The sequence below is a fragment of the Corvus moneduloides genome, chromosome 4 (assembly GCF_009650955.1).
Source record: "Corvus moneduloides isolate bCorMon1 chromosome 4, bCorMon1.pri, whole genome shotgun sequence".
Lineage (NCBI taxonomy): Eukaryota > Metazoa > Chordata > Aves > Passeriformes > Corvidae > Corvus > Corvus moneduloides.
Window position 1 is genome coordinate 54,075,397 of NC_045479.1, and position 18,709 is coordinate 54,094,105.

General features: G+C 37.1%; 1 protein-coding gene across 5 annotated transcripts in view; it reads right to left on the minus strand.

Moving 5' to 3' along the window:
* Window positions 1–18,709, minus strand: part of GRM8 (glutamate metabotropic receptor 8) — a 326,496-nt gene that overhangs the window by 31,678 nt on the left and 276,109 nt on the right. For all 5 annotated transcript variants that reach the window (XM_032106709.1, XM_032106708.1, XM_032106712.1 and 2 more), the window contains one exon: window positions 13,855–14,790. In XM_032106709.1, coding sequence (XP_031962600.1) covers window positions 13,855–14,790 — 936 coding nt within the window. The remainder of the gene's footprint in view (window positions 1–13,854; window positions 14,791–18,709) is intronic.

The window sequence follows — 18,709 nt, forward strand, 5'->3', positions numbered from 1 at the left end:
CTAAACACCATTTGCTGAGAATTAATTCAATATTCCCACACATAATTTTCCATCTAGTGACAGCTAGTTTCTCCTCATTTTCATAATCCAATCAGAACACAGAAATAAAAAAGAAAGCCATTACTAAAACTTTCTCCCTATGCAGTCCTAGGAGACCTCTCATGACAATCTTTAGCTAGTCACTCATTTGAAAAAAGTCCAGGAAGGTTGTTCAGTGAAAACAGAAATCTGCTGCTTCCATAAACTTTCCAGAACAGCCATATACAAACAAACAATACAAAGGAGCTGGACTTTGCATAAACTGTATATATGTAGTAGATACAAAATTGTCAAAATTAGGAAATCAAGTGCTAGATGGCTGAATTTATAGCAGAATATCTTGGGCATGTAAAAATATCAGACTTCTAGCCTTTCCAAGAAAACTAGCTCCTTTTGTTAAGGTTCTCTCCAGCCAGAATGGCTCCCTAAACGCAAACAACCTGTTTGTTAAAACATTTACTCAATTACTGTTCTGTATCTGTGAAATAGCTACATCCCTATTTGATAGCTGTTTATTCATCTGAAATAAGCAGACATGATATCTGAAACTATCAGATACCTGCATATCTATCATATATCTGACATCGGCAGACAAATATATTTTGTCTCACCCCCTGCATCAGGGGGGACTTGTGTAAGTAAAGAAACAGGACAACAAGGGCCCATCTTTGAAAATTACATGCACACTACTTTCCTTAATGTTCTTTGACAAATCTAAGCACTTGAAGCTTCTAGGAAGTAACAGGGCTTCCTTTTCTTCTTCCCTTTCATTTTTAACACATGCTTTAATTAGATTGTGAGCAAAATACAGTCATTACCTGAATAAGAAAACATGCACACCTAAACTTCTTAAGGAAAGAGAGTGTGATTCTTCAAAATAAGTGAAAGAGGTCTCGGTTAGGGGAAGAAAAAAGAGAGATGAACTGTGAATATATTGAAAAAGTTTTTTCAACAAGAAGTCACTAAGGCATAGAGTGTGGGGCCTCTGTGAAATATACTTCACCCAAGTGGGTGGCTTTGTAGGAGGAAGAGAGTATTGTTTACCAGAGCTGAAAAAGTTTGGATAAAAAAGGAAAAAATAACTGAGAAAAGAAGCACTCAGGTGCTCAGAAACACATCACTGCTGGCTAACCTGACAGGTTAGATCTAAGTTACTTGCTTATACTCTGTCATTTTAAACAGCATGGAAGTGCTAACTGCAGTAAAAAATAGGTCTCAGCACTGGCTCTCAGGCATTACATTTGTTGGAGAGGCGCTGATGGTTTCATTTTACAACCATAGGGGTCTAGTCTTCTGTCAATATGTGTGCACAATAACTTTAACATTAAGAGGAATAGCTGTGTTCATACATGGGCAAAGAGGCCCAAAGAGCTTGTATTAATATTCAGATGAGAATTAAAATCAGGTGTAATCCTTTAATTCAATAGATAAAAAATCTAGCATAATTTTACAAAAGCCTTATTTCAGTCTTTATTTCTGTAGAGGAGACAGAAATTACTAATTAGGTTTATAGTCAAACAGCGCTCTGAAAGGTATTAGCACACTCTATAAAATGAAACTGACAGCACTTAAAAATCTCTTCATCGCAATTAAAAAAAAAATCTATCTTCAGCCTACAGTCACTGTTTTCAAACACAAATAACTTTTTCCAGCAGTGAGGTGTAGAAACCACATGAGCTGTTGACATATAGAAGAGGCTGGTTCAACTGCAGTTTTGACATATCCTTGTACATTCTGGTGACCCTGAGAGAAAATTAATATAGTCAAATCCTAAAATGCCTGGCTCTGAACCACCTTCTCAAAGCAAGTGCAACTGGAGCAATGCCCACTGACAGTGCTTCCCTGTAGCCCCCAGTCTGGCATGAAACCTGCCAAACTACCATACAGAGCTACATGGGTACAAAGAGAAAGAGAAAAGCCAAAAAAACCCCCAAGGAAACAGTCAGTCAACTAGATCTGCTTGTTACATCCCTGCCTAGGAGAAAGGAGGAAGCATACTACATATTTCTCTCTCCTCATTTTATGCCTCCCTTGCACTTAAAAGCTTCTACACTAAAGCAATATTCAAGGATATAATGTACTTAACAGTTTCCCTGTTTTGGGTGCTTAGAAAACCAGAACTGCCTGTAATGTATTTTTTATGCCATCCTCCTTGTGTGCAGGAGAATTCAAACACACATGGGCTGTTTATTAAAACTACACAAAAGCACAGAATAGCCAGCTCAAGTTAAAGCCAAGTCAAATATGACCTACATTTTAGATAAAAAATGAAATTTTTACATACAATGTCAAATTCCCCAGTTATATTCTTATATAACTCAGATGCACAAAATTCCAGCTTACTCAGGTCCCTTTAGAAAAGCTTTCAACAGCTTGAAATATAAATGGGATGCATACAGAGGAAGTATTAAAGGAACAGCTTGGGCATCAACGTTTCTTGACATCACTGGAAAAACTCTCACTCGCTTGCTTGTGGCTTTACCAGAACCTTTCAAAGGTAAAGCACTAAACAAAGGAACTAGAACTTGGACAAATGTGAGAATGCTGGAGGGAGGGAAGAAGGGAGGAAGGCAGGAAAGGAGGGAGAAAGGGAGGGCGGAACGAAGGAAATGTTTGTAAAAACATCTAAATTTAAGAGTGAAAGTAACAAACACCAGTAACAAAACACCACTATCGATGTCAGCGAGGGAGAGGAGGAAGAGACATAGAGATAAGTGGAGGGTCTGAGTCCTAAGTCACACAAAAAAGAACTAGGATTTTGGATATAAGATGTTAAGGATATAAGATATTGGGATGTAGGAAGAAAAGTAGCACTGGCTGCAATGACTGCTCTATCTTTGACAAACGATCAAGTAAGCAAGCAGGGAAACAAGCGAGGATTTAAACAGCAAAAAGCTGAAGGTTGAAAAGAACAAAGGTTATAGCTGTGGTAGTGATTGGAAACAAAGAAATTACAAGCCTCATTGACAAAGCAAATAGTGTAGAGGAGCAGCAGAGAAATTTCCAACTTGGAATCTGGAAGCCTTGATGGAGGTATGTGATCTTTGTAGATCAATAAAATTTTATGCAGTGTGATGACTCAAAGGGATAGGAGGTGATGTGTTCTGGAGGAAGCTGCTTCAGTTTGTACCATAATCTAAAGCACCCTTTCAGTAGATCAGTTCTTAAGGAAAACATATGGTGCAAACAATTCCCTTACAGAGACTGTTTGTAAAGCAGTTTTGGGCTTTGGGACCAATTTCAGCCTCATGCCACATTGGTTTGCCTGTGTCTTTTTGATGACTAGATTAGGAGATGGATGCTTTGCCTGCTGTGAGCTCTTCTGCTATACCTCATTCAATTATGAGTTCTAACTTCTAGAAAAGACATTTGCAAAATGTAGTGTGTTCCTCAGCATCAGAGCTAAAAATCGTTTCCTTTATTTTCCATTGAACACCGTCTCATAAGTAGTTCCCCTCTTTGCTTCTAATCTCCTTCTGACTCTGCTCTTTTGTAATTGGGAAGTGTTTGCAGAATGGCTTTCACAATACTTGTGAATACTTGCTCTTAATCTATTCCATGTGAGTTCAGTGGAGTTAAAAAAAGGAAAATCAAGTACTTTGTCTTTCTTCCCTTCATTGTTCAGTTATTCTTATTGTGCAATGGTAGAAATAAGGATGTTTTCCGTAGAAAGTAGATTTATACTGGTGCTGTGTCATCAGTTCTATCAACGAGCCTGATAACACCACTTTAAACCCATCCATATGCTTCACAACATCAAATGAACCTTGTAATGCATGTTTTTTAATGACCTTGGTAATCACCATGAAAGCAATCATTTGAGCCTTCTACTAGGGTCATGTTTCTGGTAAATTGACTGATTATGAAATCACACTCAAGTCTGAAAAGCACCACTTTAGGAAAAGAAAATTCAAACTTATGAACACACTGAAAATGAATGTTTAAACTTAAGAAGATATTTCATAATGAATCTATTTTTATTTGGATTACTAAAAAAAAAATAGATTATGTTCTGCTACATTTAAATTTTGACTCTCTTGGATGAGCTCACATGGATCTCTCTATTGTCATTTCATTCCCTGTCAGGAAGCTTTCATTTCACTGTAAACTGAAAGATAAACTTAAAAAATAAGTGTATATGACCAATTAAAGACTTTTTTTTTTAAAACGAAATTTGTTATATATGTATTAAAATTATTGCTTTTGTTGGGCCTTCTATACTAGCTATTCTCATTTCATGAAGAAACAGCTTACAGTAATGTGCAAATAAATACTTGTACACACACACATGCATATTCAGTATTAACAATCTAATTAAATAATTATTCCCATAATAGACTTAGTTTTGCATTTTAAGAGTAAGCACAAAGGTCACTAGTCCATGTGAAATCAGACTTGCATAATTTCTGGTTTCTGGTATTTCTATCTTTATGAGACATGAATTTAAAAAATCACTGTCCCTTACATGAAATTTTAGAATTTTATTGTATTTATCAATTCTGTTACAAACTTTTACTGGACTTATATCTCATTAGATTCTTTTTTGTCTGGATCTTGTATTTTGATAGGATGTCCAACTTACTGTCATCTTCTCAGCTGTACAAATTATGACAATTCTTTAACAGAATGGTCACAAGGGGCTGAAACATACACCAATCTACTGTGCTTTCCATAACAAACACTTTAGCTGAGTCACCATTACTGTGCTTCAAAATGTTATTTGTCTAAAGAAAATACCAGGTAATACGGTATTCATTAGGTGCTGATCACCTAATGGTGATCAAGCTCAGCAGTGTGGTGGTGAACTGGTGTCAAGTTCAAGATGTGGTATGTGATGAGCTTGTATAAGCATCGCTATTTAGACTGAGCCTATGCATGACAACTTACCAGTCCACAGCATTTTATCCTATTTGTAAGATCAAAATATTGATACTGCTATGAAACCTATGCAAAATTTGAATTCTTGTCATGGGAGATGAGAAAGACAACAAGCTGAATATCTACTCAGAGCCAAGCTAAAAGCCTTCTTAGTTTTTTCTTCTTTCATACATGTGTTTACTTGTTTTCAGTAAATTACAAGCGTTGCTAAACCTACAACAAAGGCTATTGATGTACTGCTTCCAACTTGGCAAGAGCTAGCAAGAACATGAAGTTTCACATGACCATCCCAGAATTTCTAAACAGTGTTCTATTTAAAGATTTTCTATTTGTCTTAACAAGAGTATAAGTGTAAAACATAGTTCCAATTAACTTTCTCTTACCCATAGCTTTTTTTTCCAGTATGTGGGTTTATCATATCATTCTTAGCTGAAAAAAAAATCCCTCTTCCTGTCTACTTACAAACATTTTTCAGTGAGTGACAAATTTGCTTAAAGATATTTTCTATACAGTTTGCATTTTTACTAGTTTTATTTTACGCAAATTAAACCTTGCAGTGCACCAAAATCCTAAGATTTTTTAAATGCTGGAAGGATTTTTCTTAAACTGCACTTGTTGAAGACAACCAGATTTTTGGCGCTGAAGAAATCATAGCCAAAAGATCAGTATTTTTGTGAGGTGAATCTCATTTCTAGAAATACAGTATCTAAGGCATAATTTTTTTATATTATCTCTATGAAATATTTGTGGTCTGTCACAAACTGCTTTCTGTGATTATTGATCTTTTTTTTACAAAAAAGATAAAGAGTTATTTAGCGATCTGTGCTTCACAAAATTGTTTCTGCTTCTCAATTAGGATTAATTACTTATTACAGAAGCCAGCAAGTAGCCAAAAAGATCTTTTTAAAGTTCTTTAGCATGCAATTCCATCTTCATCTGCATGTTACCAACTCTCTGACATTCCCCAGGATGGGGTAGGAAGCTGATCACAGGCAAATTTAATTTTTCTGGCAGCTCTTTCCTGACTTTGGGAGAAGTGCCATCGTTCATGATGGGGCCAGAAGCAAACATGTCAGACAAGCAAAATGCAGTGTTTTCCATTCTGTGGCAGGTGCACATCTTTTCAATGTATACAGCTAGGTATGCCAGCTCAATGTTCATGCTGGAACAGACATGGAACTATGCAGAAATGAAAAGGGTTTGCAACCCTCAGGTGCACATGTGAGCGTCTCACTGGGCTAAAAAGAAAAAGATATATTTTACTAAATACTCCACTTCTTTCTTGGAGGAGCTGGCATTTTCTCTCTTTGTGATACCACCTAGGAAACTTATAACTAAAATCAGTGCTCGGTGTACATAATCAAAATCCTAGTAGCTTCATTAATATAAAAGTAATCAGGGAAATGAAATCTCAATCTAAAGGCAACAGGCATATCTTAAAACAATTAAGTCCAGTCTTTAAAATTACATATTCATTAACTTTGCACCAAGTCAGTCATTCAGCAAGAACACTTGCTGAAACTCGGGTACCCACTATGCTGAATTAAAAAATCTAAACAGGGGCTAGAAATTTTAAAAAGTAGTATTTTTTAAACAAGTCAGTACTTGCCCTGAAAACTCATAAAAAATCTTTTATAAGTGTTTTTTTTTAAATGCAAGGCTGGTGTTACAGTCAACAGTCCAGACATTTTTCAGTTTAAGAAAGTGGAAACAGTTTAAAACTTCTGGAATTATGCTGTTTAAATATCAGAACTGCTCTGCTTCCAAAGTCCAATTTAAACTTACAAGGATAGAAAAGACTGAAACTGAAAAAAAGCTTTCAAAATGCCTACAATAATTTAAATTACCCAGTTCATCGGTTTTGTCTCAGTTTTCAGCTAATAAACTTTGCAAAAAGAAAAATGTCATCACATTCTTTTCCTAAAAAATAACTTTTGGAATGGGTTCCCACAAAGCAACTTTTGAAAGAAAAGAGGATCTCTATATTTGACTGGTTTCTCATTACAGGTACCTTTTGCAGTTCACGCTGCCACCCATGAGAAGTATGACTATTCCTTTGTCCTCTAACACCAGCTCATGGGAGGGTGGGGAGGGAAAACAGATTTGGGGGCTGCTGAAAACATTTGTTCAGCCAGTGGGTGGACCCAGCAATGGCCATGGCCTGCACTGCACTGAGTATCTTCCAGCTGAAGGGGAGCATGCTTCCTCAGGGATAAACAAGGAGCAAGGAACTTCCTCTCAGACAGAAAGGGAACAGAGGAAGATTGGGCAATAAATTGCAATTTGGTCACATTCTTGTTCATGCCTTTTTTTTGACACTCTACTCCTACAGTAGAACAACAAAGTCCTAACTTCTGCCAAATATTAGTTCAAAAGTTCAAGTAAATTATGAAACATAGAAATAATTTAGCTCATGAAATTTTACAATTGAAAAAACATGACATGAGAAAACAGAATGAAAAGCTGCTCTACTCTTAACATGATTTCCAGTGAGAGGGAAGGATATTTCTACCAGATAATCTGGTGAATTTTAACTAATTTTCTTTTCCAAAACATAGAATAATAGAGTCATTTAGGTTGGAAAAGACCTGTAATATCATTAAGTCCAATCATTGACCTAACACTGCCAAGTCCACCACTAAACCATGTCCCTTGCAATACCTATACGTCTTTTAAACACCTCCAGGGACAGTGACTCCACCACTTCCCTGTTCCAATGTTTGACCACCCTTTCAGTGAAGAAATTTTTCCTAATGTCCAACCTAAACCTGCCCAGGCACAACCTGAGGCCATTTTCTCTTGTCCTATTGCTTGCTACCTGGGAGAAAAAACAACACCCTCCTCACTACAGAAAGTTGTAGAAACAAGCTAAACGAGTCCAGTTTTCTGAGGCGCTCGTTATAAATCTTGTACTTTAGACATGCAAAAATTCAAGTACTGAAATTTTTTTTATAATCTTGCAATTCCTCCCATATTATAAAAATTCTGAATAAAAAAACATTAGTAGTGCAGAAATTGAGTTTTGAACAATGATAAACTGCTGAATGTGGAATGTATCACTTCAGCAGTCTTCTAACTTTTGCTCCTGTGAAAAGGAAAATGAGAATCTATTTCAAATATCCCTCAGATTAATCTTCATGCTATGTACAGCATTGGCAGCAGAGATTCGAGTTTAATCAAGCCAAAAAATAATTCATAAAATGAAAGAAATGTTAAAATTATAAGTTGCCTGCCTGGACTTTTTCCTGTGATGTGTATTGCATGGACTACCTGCAGAGCTAGACTCCGAATATGTTCAGGATTAGAAGAGAATGCTTAGAGGTGAAGAACAAGCTCAGTGCTGTCCCCTTCACTAACACAGTTTGAGGAATCGTTAAGATGCTGTTTTCTTGCAGTCACAGGAATACATTTAGTCAGGAATTCCTAACATAAACACACACACAGGAAAGATGATTTGTGTAAATTTTTTAGAAATATGAGAGAAGTAAGAGGTCTCTACCTGAACTATCATTAGTAGATGTTTTCTTTAAACTAATGAAAATATATTGCTACACTGATGGAACTACCTCTTCCTCCCACTGAGAACTGAATTTCTTTATCTTGACAACTACAGCAGTAATTTACAAGTCAAATTAATAGTGGCATACTTTTAGTATTGTTGCTAACTTCTTTTAGTGCTACTAACAAACAAATGGATATAAGCATAAGATCCACTGAACAATAAATTCAGCACGAAAACAGCTGGAATAATAAGATCATAAGGATACTAATTTATGGCAAGACTTCTACTATAAAATTACAACTTGTTTTGTCTGTACTGCAGTTATGAAAAGAGAGGTCAGACTTGTCAGAACAATTGGAAATACATTAAAATTCATCTGCCTTGTTAGATTACACCTTGCAATTGCTTCCAGTTGGAGGAGAAGAAAGAAATTATTCAGTGTTTTTAATGGTCTTTCCTTAGCAGAAAGTGAAACCTCTCTTCTTTCACAATATGGGAAACAATTATTCATCTTCTCATTCAAAACGAAATATTTCTAGATTAATATAAATTATATCTGATAATAATGATGTGTGATAATAATCTGTGAATAAACATGATTTATCCACCTGTCAAAAATGCTAAAAGGAAGGAAATTTACTAAGTTCAGTTTATCAAACAGGGTTGTACTTCAGACAGCCATCTATCCTCAGAAGATTTTAGTGCAATCTGCCATTTTAACTTAATTTTACACACGGATTCAAACACCTGTTTTAATCACTCAGCTATTCAATATATTTTTCAGTGGCATTCTAGACATTATGACATTTCAGACATCTCTATCCTAGATGATGCCAGTACTTCCAGTGTTTTGCCATATACATGCGCAAGACATAGGTGAAAGCCATATTCACAGAATGCCTTCTGACAGAATTTCTGTCCTTTGCCTCTAAAGCACCTTACTGACATTTATGTAAGTGCTAGAAAATTAGTGGTTTATGTTTTAGGGGTCCATTCTTCATTCAGTTTAATGACACACTGGAATAATTTAATTTTTTGTATAAAGTTCCTTTCATAAACAAGGAGCTGTCAAAACAGGCATGGACACGAATGGACAAAATCATGAACTAGATTTAAAAAAAAATCGCACAGGACCTAAATTCAAGGTTTATATTTTCTCTGCAGAACATCCGTAAAAATGACAATCTCAAAATGGCATGTTTCATGCCACAGGGTGTTTATACTCTGCCTCTCGAAAATAAGGACAAATTAGTACATGTGGAGATCAATAAAAGCCACCAAGCTTGAGTTATGCCAGGTTATTTTGGATTAATACTTTAATCTTTTTAAATTATGCATATGTATATATTTAATTTCTTTAATACTATACAGTAGCTTTCTCAATGTTATATTAGTTTCAAATTTATATGTAAACTGAGATAATACAAATTAAAAGAAACAGCATCCATTATAAAGCACTGTTAAAAATGTTACAAATGTCAAGACCATAAATCAACATATTCCCATTACATCTTGTCAAGTTACCTTAACTTTTACTATGTTTTTTCTTACGGATATGTCACCACATGCAAATTCAGGCATTTAACTCAGCTGCATTCACCAGCTAGAGACCCAAGGTTCCTCATGAGCACAGAGGAAAGAGAGGAGTTTCCCATTCTGTGCTTCACAGAAAGAACATATCATCAGGATTCCTAGCCTGTCCGCAGATACGTATTTATGCTTATTTAAATGACCTTCATCATGCATATTTGAAGTTTGATTGGTGCCAACACTCAATTTATGGATTTACAGGCTTACACTCCTCTAGACTCTATACAGAATCCTTAGCAAACTTATACTTTTGGGAATTGATCCCCAAGGCCACTAAATGTAAGGGTACCTTTTCCAGGGTGAGCTTTAAGTTTTGGATCTAGATATCTACTTTCAGCATTGAAGGTATTTTTTTTGTTTATCAGTGGTATTGACAGTGAAATAAAAGCTGCTCAATAGGTTTGTTATTTAATTAGTGTTGACTGAATATTTAGTTAACTAAGTACAGCCTCTTTTTCAAGAAATGCTTAGTAACTTCTGCTACTATTGTAAGCACTGCTAATGTCTAGGAAAACTGAAATTCCTCAAAACATTTTTGAAAAGTTTTAACTACTCATTACTCAAACAGAAGTGTATCAAAAGTTAGTAATTGGAAGTACCCCTGCCAAGTAATGAATGTCATGATAAATTTTATTACTGTCAACATTTCATAAGGGGAAACATTGCTTTAAAATAGCACTTTAAAATCCCCAGCTTTTATTGCTCTGTTCTCTCTGAGTAAGCTCAAGCCATAAAAAAAAATAATTTCAGTACTCTAAAATTACTGCAATGTAAGTACTAACAAAAAGTACGTGTAAGTTTTTCATTTGCTTTATCCTCCAAAAAGATCATAATATCAAATTTCAAATAAAATATTCTAGAATACATTAGCTGGTCTTTAAAATGCTTCTTCTGGTGTTATTCATTAACTGAGAAATTTTAAGTTTATTCAAACAATGTATATGTGTGCACTAAGATATTACATTTTTATCCCATTGTATTGGTTTGTCACAGCCTGGTTTTAGGTAGCAGGGGGGCCACTGAGATGGGTCCTGTGAGGAAGCTGCTGGAAGCTTCCCACCATGTCCAGCAGAGCCAGTGGCTGATAGCTCTGAAGATGGACATGCTGCTGGCCAAACCTGGGCCAATGAGAGGGGTTGCTAACACCTCTGTGATGACATAGTTAAGAAGAAAATCAAAACAAGGTCACAAGATTTTGGTTTCTAGTCAGAGAAGAGGTGGAGGTGAGAACATGTGAGGGAAACAACATGGAGACACCAAGGTCAGTGAAGAAGGAGGGGCAGGAGGTGCTCCAGGCTCCGGAGCTGAGGTTCCTCTGCAGCCCATGGTGCAGACCATGGTGAAGCAGCTGTGCCCCTGCAGCCCATGGAGATTCACAGGGGATGCAGAGATCCACCCGCAGCCCGCGGGGAAGGTGCCCGTGCTGCAGCAGGTGGATGCCTGGAGGAGGCTGTGATCCAGTGGAAGACCTGGTGGAGAGAGATGGCCCTTGCTTCCAGGCTGGAGCAGCCTGTCCTTGGAGGACTGAACCTCATGGAAAGAGAAACCCACATCGCAGCAGTTCTGGGAGGGCTGTGTGCCCGTGGGAGGGGCTCACGCTGCAGCAGGGGCGGTGGGGCTGCTGCTCTTGAGAGGGGACCCACGCCGGGGAAGTTCAGGAGAGCTGTCTCCCGTGGGAGGGACCCCACGGCCTCACAGGGGAAGACTCCTCTCCGGGAGCAGCGGAAGAGAATCTCAGTGATGGACTGACCAAGCCCCCATGCCCTGTCTCCATGCGCTGTCGGTGGGAAGCAGGGAGGGCTGGCGAGCGGAAGGTGCTCTAAGGGCTTATTTTACTTCTCATCACCCTGCTCTGATTCTGTTAGTAATAAATTCACTTCACAACTTAAGTTGAGCCTGTTTTGCCCTTGAAGTGTTTCTCCCTCTCCTTATCTCACTCATGAAGCCTTCGTTAATTTTTTTCCTTTTCCCTCCTCTGCCCAGCTGTGGCAGGGGAGGGTGAGGGAGCAACTCTCGTGGGTGCCTGGCATTGGGCCACTGTCAAACCACGAGACCTATTCAGAGAAATATTTTAATTGTATGGAATATGTAAACTGTTATGAAGATGTCTGTAAGACTCTGTGGGGAAGCATGTTTTTATTTGCAGAAAAAAGTAGAAGCACTTTGAAAAGAATTATTTGAATTACAGAGCTACTGTATTAGCATTTTTCCCTCCTGAAATCATTATCTGAAGAAAAACAAATCATTTAGATAGAAAAAATGCAACTAACAAGTGAAATTTAGTGTTAGAAGCTGTGTGATTTAGCATCATTTGTGTATTCGGTCTTGGATTTCATAAAAGAAATGCAGAAGAGAGGTTCATTAATCTTATCTTTGGAAGTTGAATCCAAATCATCCTTTACTACAAGGCAAGGTAAACCAAAGGAGTAAATCGAAGTCACTGCATGGTCGCCAGCCAAGAAATATATCCTATTTCAAGACTCAATTCTTTTAGCTCAAGTACTTGCCATAAACCTGATTGGACCAAGCTGTTAAAAGTACATTTATACAAAAAAACCTTTTTTTGACTTAAGCCTATACATATAAAAAAGTCGTAATTTAAAAACAATTTACCTAAACGTTCTCCTATGTCAAATGAGATTTTTTTACTTACTCTATCTGTGATAAGCTGTTACCTTGGTACTCACTTCCCCTGACTTAATCCAAAAAGTCGTGAAAATAAGTCTGATCCAATTTAGTAAGCCTGCTTCAATTTTTAGTGAGGAAAATGGTTTTTTCTGCCACACTGTCTCCCCCATACAATTCTTCTGTTTGAAATAGAAAGTGTTTTATCAAGGTATATAAAACTGTTGTTTAATTCCACAGGCAAGGGTGCCCTCTAATCTAGAGACATGTCAAATCTTTGCACAATTATAACTGAACACATGCCGAATTTTCCAATTAAATTAAAATGTGTATTTGAAAACATTATAAAAAACACTTGCTAGAAGGAAAGACAAGAATTTATGTAAAAGACTGTTGACTTTAATTTCTTATTTTTAAGATTTTCCATATATCAAATATTTGCCATTTTGAAGACTGATGCTCTTATTATTGCTTTTCCCTGCTTGTCATTTTCACCTCTGTCAGCTCAATAAAAAACTCACACAGTCGACATTTACCTCTGCCTTCCCATTAAAACTGAGAGGAGAGTTACGTGTCTGACATGTTTTGCATCCAAGTATGAATCATTTAATTTCTTATTAAAATATCAGGAAAGTGTTTTCTTTTTGCACTGATGTAATAATTAGTGAATTATGTCTTATCTGATTTGACACACACTTCATTTACCATTCATTCTTCCTATTCTATTTTTGGTTCTTTTAAATTTTTTTTAAACTTTTGTGTGTCAACCAGAGACAAAAGTAATTCTTTTCATTCTGCCCCAGCATTTTTCTTCATTATTTTTGACAAATATAAGTTGATCTTAGATTTGTGGAATGCAACCAGTTCTATCAGATCTGTGGATGATAACAAAGATTGATAGTGCTTCATGTAACAGGCCACAGCATCACTGAAGGGCAATAACAAACATTAGAAGAAACAGTCATTTAAGGTTATATTGAGAAATTGTCAACATTTTTATGCCCGTCACACAACAATCACAATCAGCTTCTTGTGTTGATATATAGGAAACCTACCTTTTGAAACATATACCTTACTGTCTGTGAATTCTGACAGTTTGTTTGCCATTATCATTCAGAATTACTCATTTGTAAGAGTGAAAACATTTTAGTGCTGTAATTATTGAGAGATGAAAATAGAAAAAGAGCAGTGTCTTGATATGTAAACATATCATCACTTACCTTCTCTGCTGATTGGGCCGTACCAAAAAAGATTGGAATGAAAGCTAACCAAATTATGCAGGTTGTGTACATAGTAAATCCGATGGGTTTTGCTTCGTTGAAGGTCTCTGGAACCCCTCTTGTTTTAATAGCATAAACAGTGCATGTGACCATCAAGAGAATACTATATCCAAGGGAACAAATGAGAGAAAGATCTGAAATGTCACATTTGAGAACTCCTCTGGCATTTTCTGGTTCAAGTGTCCTCTGCTCTCCATAGTCTACGATGGTATGTGGTGGATCGATAGCAAACCAGATGAAGACTCCAATAAGCTGCAAGGATATGAGGCTGAACGTGATCACCAGCTGAGAAGCTGGACTAATAAATTTGGGAGCTGTGACAGATTTTTTACCTTGTTCAAATATTCTGTGAATTCTGTTTGTTTTGGTAAGCAGCGCAGCATAGCTGAAACACATGCCAAGTCCTAAAAAGATCCTTCGAAAGGAGCAGACCACTGTATCAGGAGCCGCAATCATTAAAAAAGTAATGGAGTAACAGAGAAAAATGCCAGTCAAGAGCACATAACTGAGCTCCCGCCCAGAGGCCCTGACGATCGGTGTGTCATTGTACCGGACAAATGTCACAATCACAAAGGTGGTGGCAATTATACCGAGAATAGCTATGAAGACAGGCACGATGGCCCAAGGAGAATGCCACTCCAGTTTGATTATAGGGATAAGCTGGCAATCCGTACGGTTGGCATTTGGTCTTTTATTAATGGGACACAGTTCACAGTTGAATTCATCCACCTGGTAATGGTACCCCTCACAGCGCTCACAGTGCCAGCAGCAAGGCACTCCCTTCACGGTTTTCTTTCTTTCCCCAGCTTTACAGGGCAGGCTGCAGACAGATGCAGGATGTGTGCGTTCTCTGTTAGCCCACTGCATGTCTTCTACCTGTGGGTATAAAAAATTAATGAGACTTCTATTTTCCTTCATTTAGACTATCCTAATCCTGGCCACAGGTTTGTCATAAATCACTACATGCTGACAGCACAAATACAGTTTACCATAATAAGAAACGTGTTTCTTTCCCTTGCACTGACTTTAAAAAAGTGTTAAATGATTGTGTCCAATAAATCATTCATGCCACAGGCTTGATGAGTATCATTAGTTTCTATTTACCTCTTTACTGCTGACCAAATTGACATCTGTAAAGATATTTATTAACTCCAGGCTAGTTTAAAAGCAAAAAAGCCCCATATGCAGTGCTGTAAAAAGTTAATCACATGCAAATATAAATATCAGTAGTTCTCAAACATTTAATTACAAAATAAGTCTATTTTCCGAGTGAGCTTCAGAGGAATTTCTGATAAAGAAACAGATTAAAATCTCCATGCATCACCTCTGGCAGAACAAAGAGTGCCAGAAAAGAAAGATCTGTGATGCCACCCCTTCCAAGAATGTGGGTATTTTATACTTTTCCACCTTCAAAGACTTGAAATGCTCAAAAGTGTTTTGTTTACATTTCTAGAAGATTAAAATAAGTATATACTGCTTACTGAGTATTAATGGAAAAAGATGTAATGACTATTGCTTTATTTCTCCTGATATAAAAAGTCCAGGGATCCTTTTGTAGCCCAGAACAATATAATCTTGTTTTAGAAATCCCAGCTTTCTCCACATCACCACATTAACAAAATATCCTTTTCTTCATCCACCTATCTATTCTTCCTGCATGCCCTGCAAATAAAATCTGAATAGGAAACTCTTGGATTTAAAGAATTTCCTGCTTAAAATTATCACTCAGTTTGGTGCCAGCTGTCCTTAGCCCACCCTTAGTAAAGCTGTGTTCTGCAGAGGTCACTGTGAGTTAACCAGAGCTGTGGGCGGGACAAAGCCACTTGTAGGCACCAGAACCACTCCTTGTTTCTCCTGGCCCCACCTTTCATTCCTTTGTGAGGTGGTGAGCACTCAAGGACAAAGGACTTTCCTTGTTCTTGCCTATTAAGTACTTAGCACTTTTGTTTCATCTGGAGTCTTTATAAGTGAAACAGCAGTAACAAAACTTCAGGCGCCAGGAATGTTTTCAGTTCCTTCTGGAGGAGGACAGAATGAGGACAGCTTATAAAAAGGGATAATTTTGGCCTCTAAAGTTTATTTTTTTCAGCAAATTTTCAACAGATTTGAGAGGAAATCACAAGGTAGCATTGCTGGCCTTATTTGCCTTCCCCAGAGAGCCAGAGCGCGAGTTACAGTACTGCACAGGGTGAATAAAGCAAGAAAATGCAGCCCAGCTCCTCATCTCTTCTGTGCCCCTCTGGTGTAGGACTTTGATGTTGCTCTCCACTCCAAGGGGCAAGCAAGGGACCACACAGCAACAAGGAAACAAGAGTTGCTCATATAACCAGCTCTGTGAGCCCTCAGAATCACTCTAGGACTTCAGTGGGAGGGGATCCTGAATCCCCGGAAGTCAACCAGGTTTTATATCAAAAATTGTGATGACTATGCGGAATACATCATCTGGTGCCTATGGAAAAGAAAATAATTTAAGCAATTAGTTTCCTAAAAAACACAAGAATAACCCAGTTTTGTATGAAACAGCTTTGATAGAGCTACAGCAGAGCACTTGACACACTAAGAAAAAATTCACCCCTGTTCCAATCTCCTGGTTTTAATCACTGAAATCCTCAAAGCTCACATTTTGAAACGCCTATTGTTTCATCTACTAGACGTGAGAGAAAACAGGCTATGATGAAATCAGCATGATAGGAAAGACAATTCTCCTTCATATTGTTGCTAGAAGAATAAATACAAAACTTGTGATTTAGTCACATACTACAATAGTGGGGGCAACAGTAGGCCATGGTCATTAATCCAGATCTGTGGATAAGTTTGGGATGACTCAGAAAGAACAGTACCACATATTGGCTAGATTATAGCACACGATACAGAATCACAAGGAGAGTAGACAACACCTTATCCAGCAAAAACTTAGAATGGCATGGACAGGCAATATCTCATCCAGCAGAAAGCCTGACAGGATAAAGCTTAGGTGTCCAATTTTCAAACACATTTGAACTAGCAAGGTGAGTTTACAACAGATCAGTATTTAATACCATGAGGCTACAGTGGTTCTTATCTGGCATTAAGCATCCTAAGGTCACATTTACTGTATTGTGAATCGATGGCTTAGGTAAGTACAGGGAATTCCCTTTTGCCTTTTAGAGCTTCTACCTTACTAAAAAAAAAATAATAAGAAAATCCTTTTATTTTACAGCTATTTATGATTTCACATGCTTTGGTCTTGACACTATTTTAATTGACTAAAAACATGCTTAAAATCGCTTCCTGGTTGGCAAAACATTAAAGTGCCTGAGGTTATGCATCACATTGGCAACAACTAATAACACAGTCCTACTTCTGAAGTTAACTAGTAAAGATTCATATTATGTTTTTCACTCTGGTACATCTGATACAAACTGCAAAAGGTATAATTTCCAGCATATGAAGTTATATAAAGTTATGAATCTTGAGAAACTCACAGGATAAAGAATTTTTTTTTCCTAATAAGTTAATTATGAATATAAGCACTATTGACTGGTTAGTGATAGAAAAATTCAAACAGGAATAGACTCTCAAAGCATAAAAAATTCTAAATCAATGTAGAAAATAACCAGAATGAATGGCTGGGGCAGGTGGATTTTACAAGGTATAAATCCTATGTTTTAAAACCTGGATTGTCTGGATTAATTTTCTAGGCACAAAAAAACCCCCCATATTTATGGTGACCTAGATTTATCAGAAAGCTTTTAAAAAAATATTATGAGTTCTTGCTCATTAGTTTTATATTTCATTTTCTATTTAAGAAGAAAGAGGATATATAGTCAAGAAACATTGGCCAGTGTTTGAAAATTGAAAATCACTTCAAGATACTTGTACATCTGAGAAGATTCTGGCATTGTAGGATGTTAATTCTGGAAGTTTGTGGAAAAATGGGATTCTCCCATGAGCACAACCATCAACAACTCAGTTTATAGCTACATTAACAAGCAATGTGCCACAGTAAGAACCAATCGGCAGAGCAAAGCTGTTAATTCTGAGGACTTGATGTTCACATTGGTCTGTATTTGAATTAGTCTGCAGAAGAAGGTTGTATTGACCTAATTTTAACATCAGTGGGCTAAACAGTGGTAATGATTAACGAAGATTGCTGGCCTTCTGGAAGGCATATTCTGTTTTCATTTCAGCCAAAAGCATCCCGGTTCACATAGCCCAAGACCCACTCCACAATGAATGAGTGTGCTAAGTGGGAATAATTAGTAGATTCATTTTACAAGCTGACTCTTGGTTGAAACCGGAACGTTGATGTGTGTATATCCTCAGATTGCTGCTTAGACAATCCTGTAGTAGAGGCAGAGGACACGGCAGGGGAAACTATACCTCAGAGTGAGCACTGGGCTTTTATTACACTTGAACATGTCTGTTAAGGGTTTCTGTATATGCAGCAGTTAATAACTGAAAAGCCATGCTAATTCTGGTCATCTGGTTCACTCCCAGCTGTCCACAACCTGCAGCAGTCTTTGCCTGTAATGTATTTTTGAGCTATTATTTTGCATACTATCAAAGTAATAAGTAAATGCAGTACAAAACATAATTACAACAATCGTCTTAAAGCTCTATCAGTTCTTTCATTGATGGTATGTATGAAAGATTTCAGTTTCTTGAACTTGTACAGAAGATTCACACATGTCATTGCTTTTCTCTCTTTATGAGCTAGTACTATTGATCCCAGTTCTCTGAGATTAACTTTATACAATAAATGACAGCAGAAACTGTTAAGAAACAAGAAAACAAAGGAGGATAATTTGGGAAC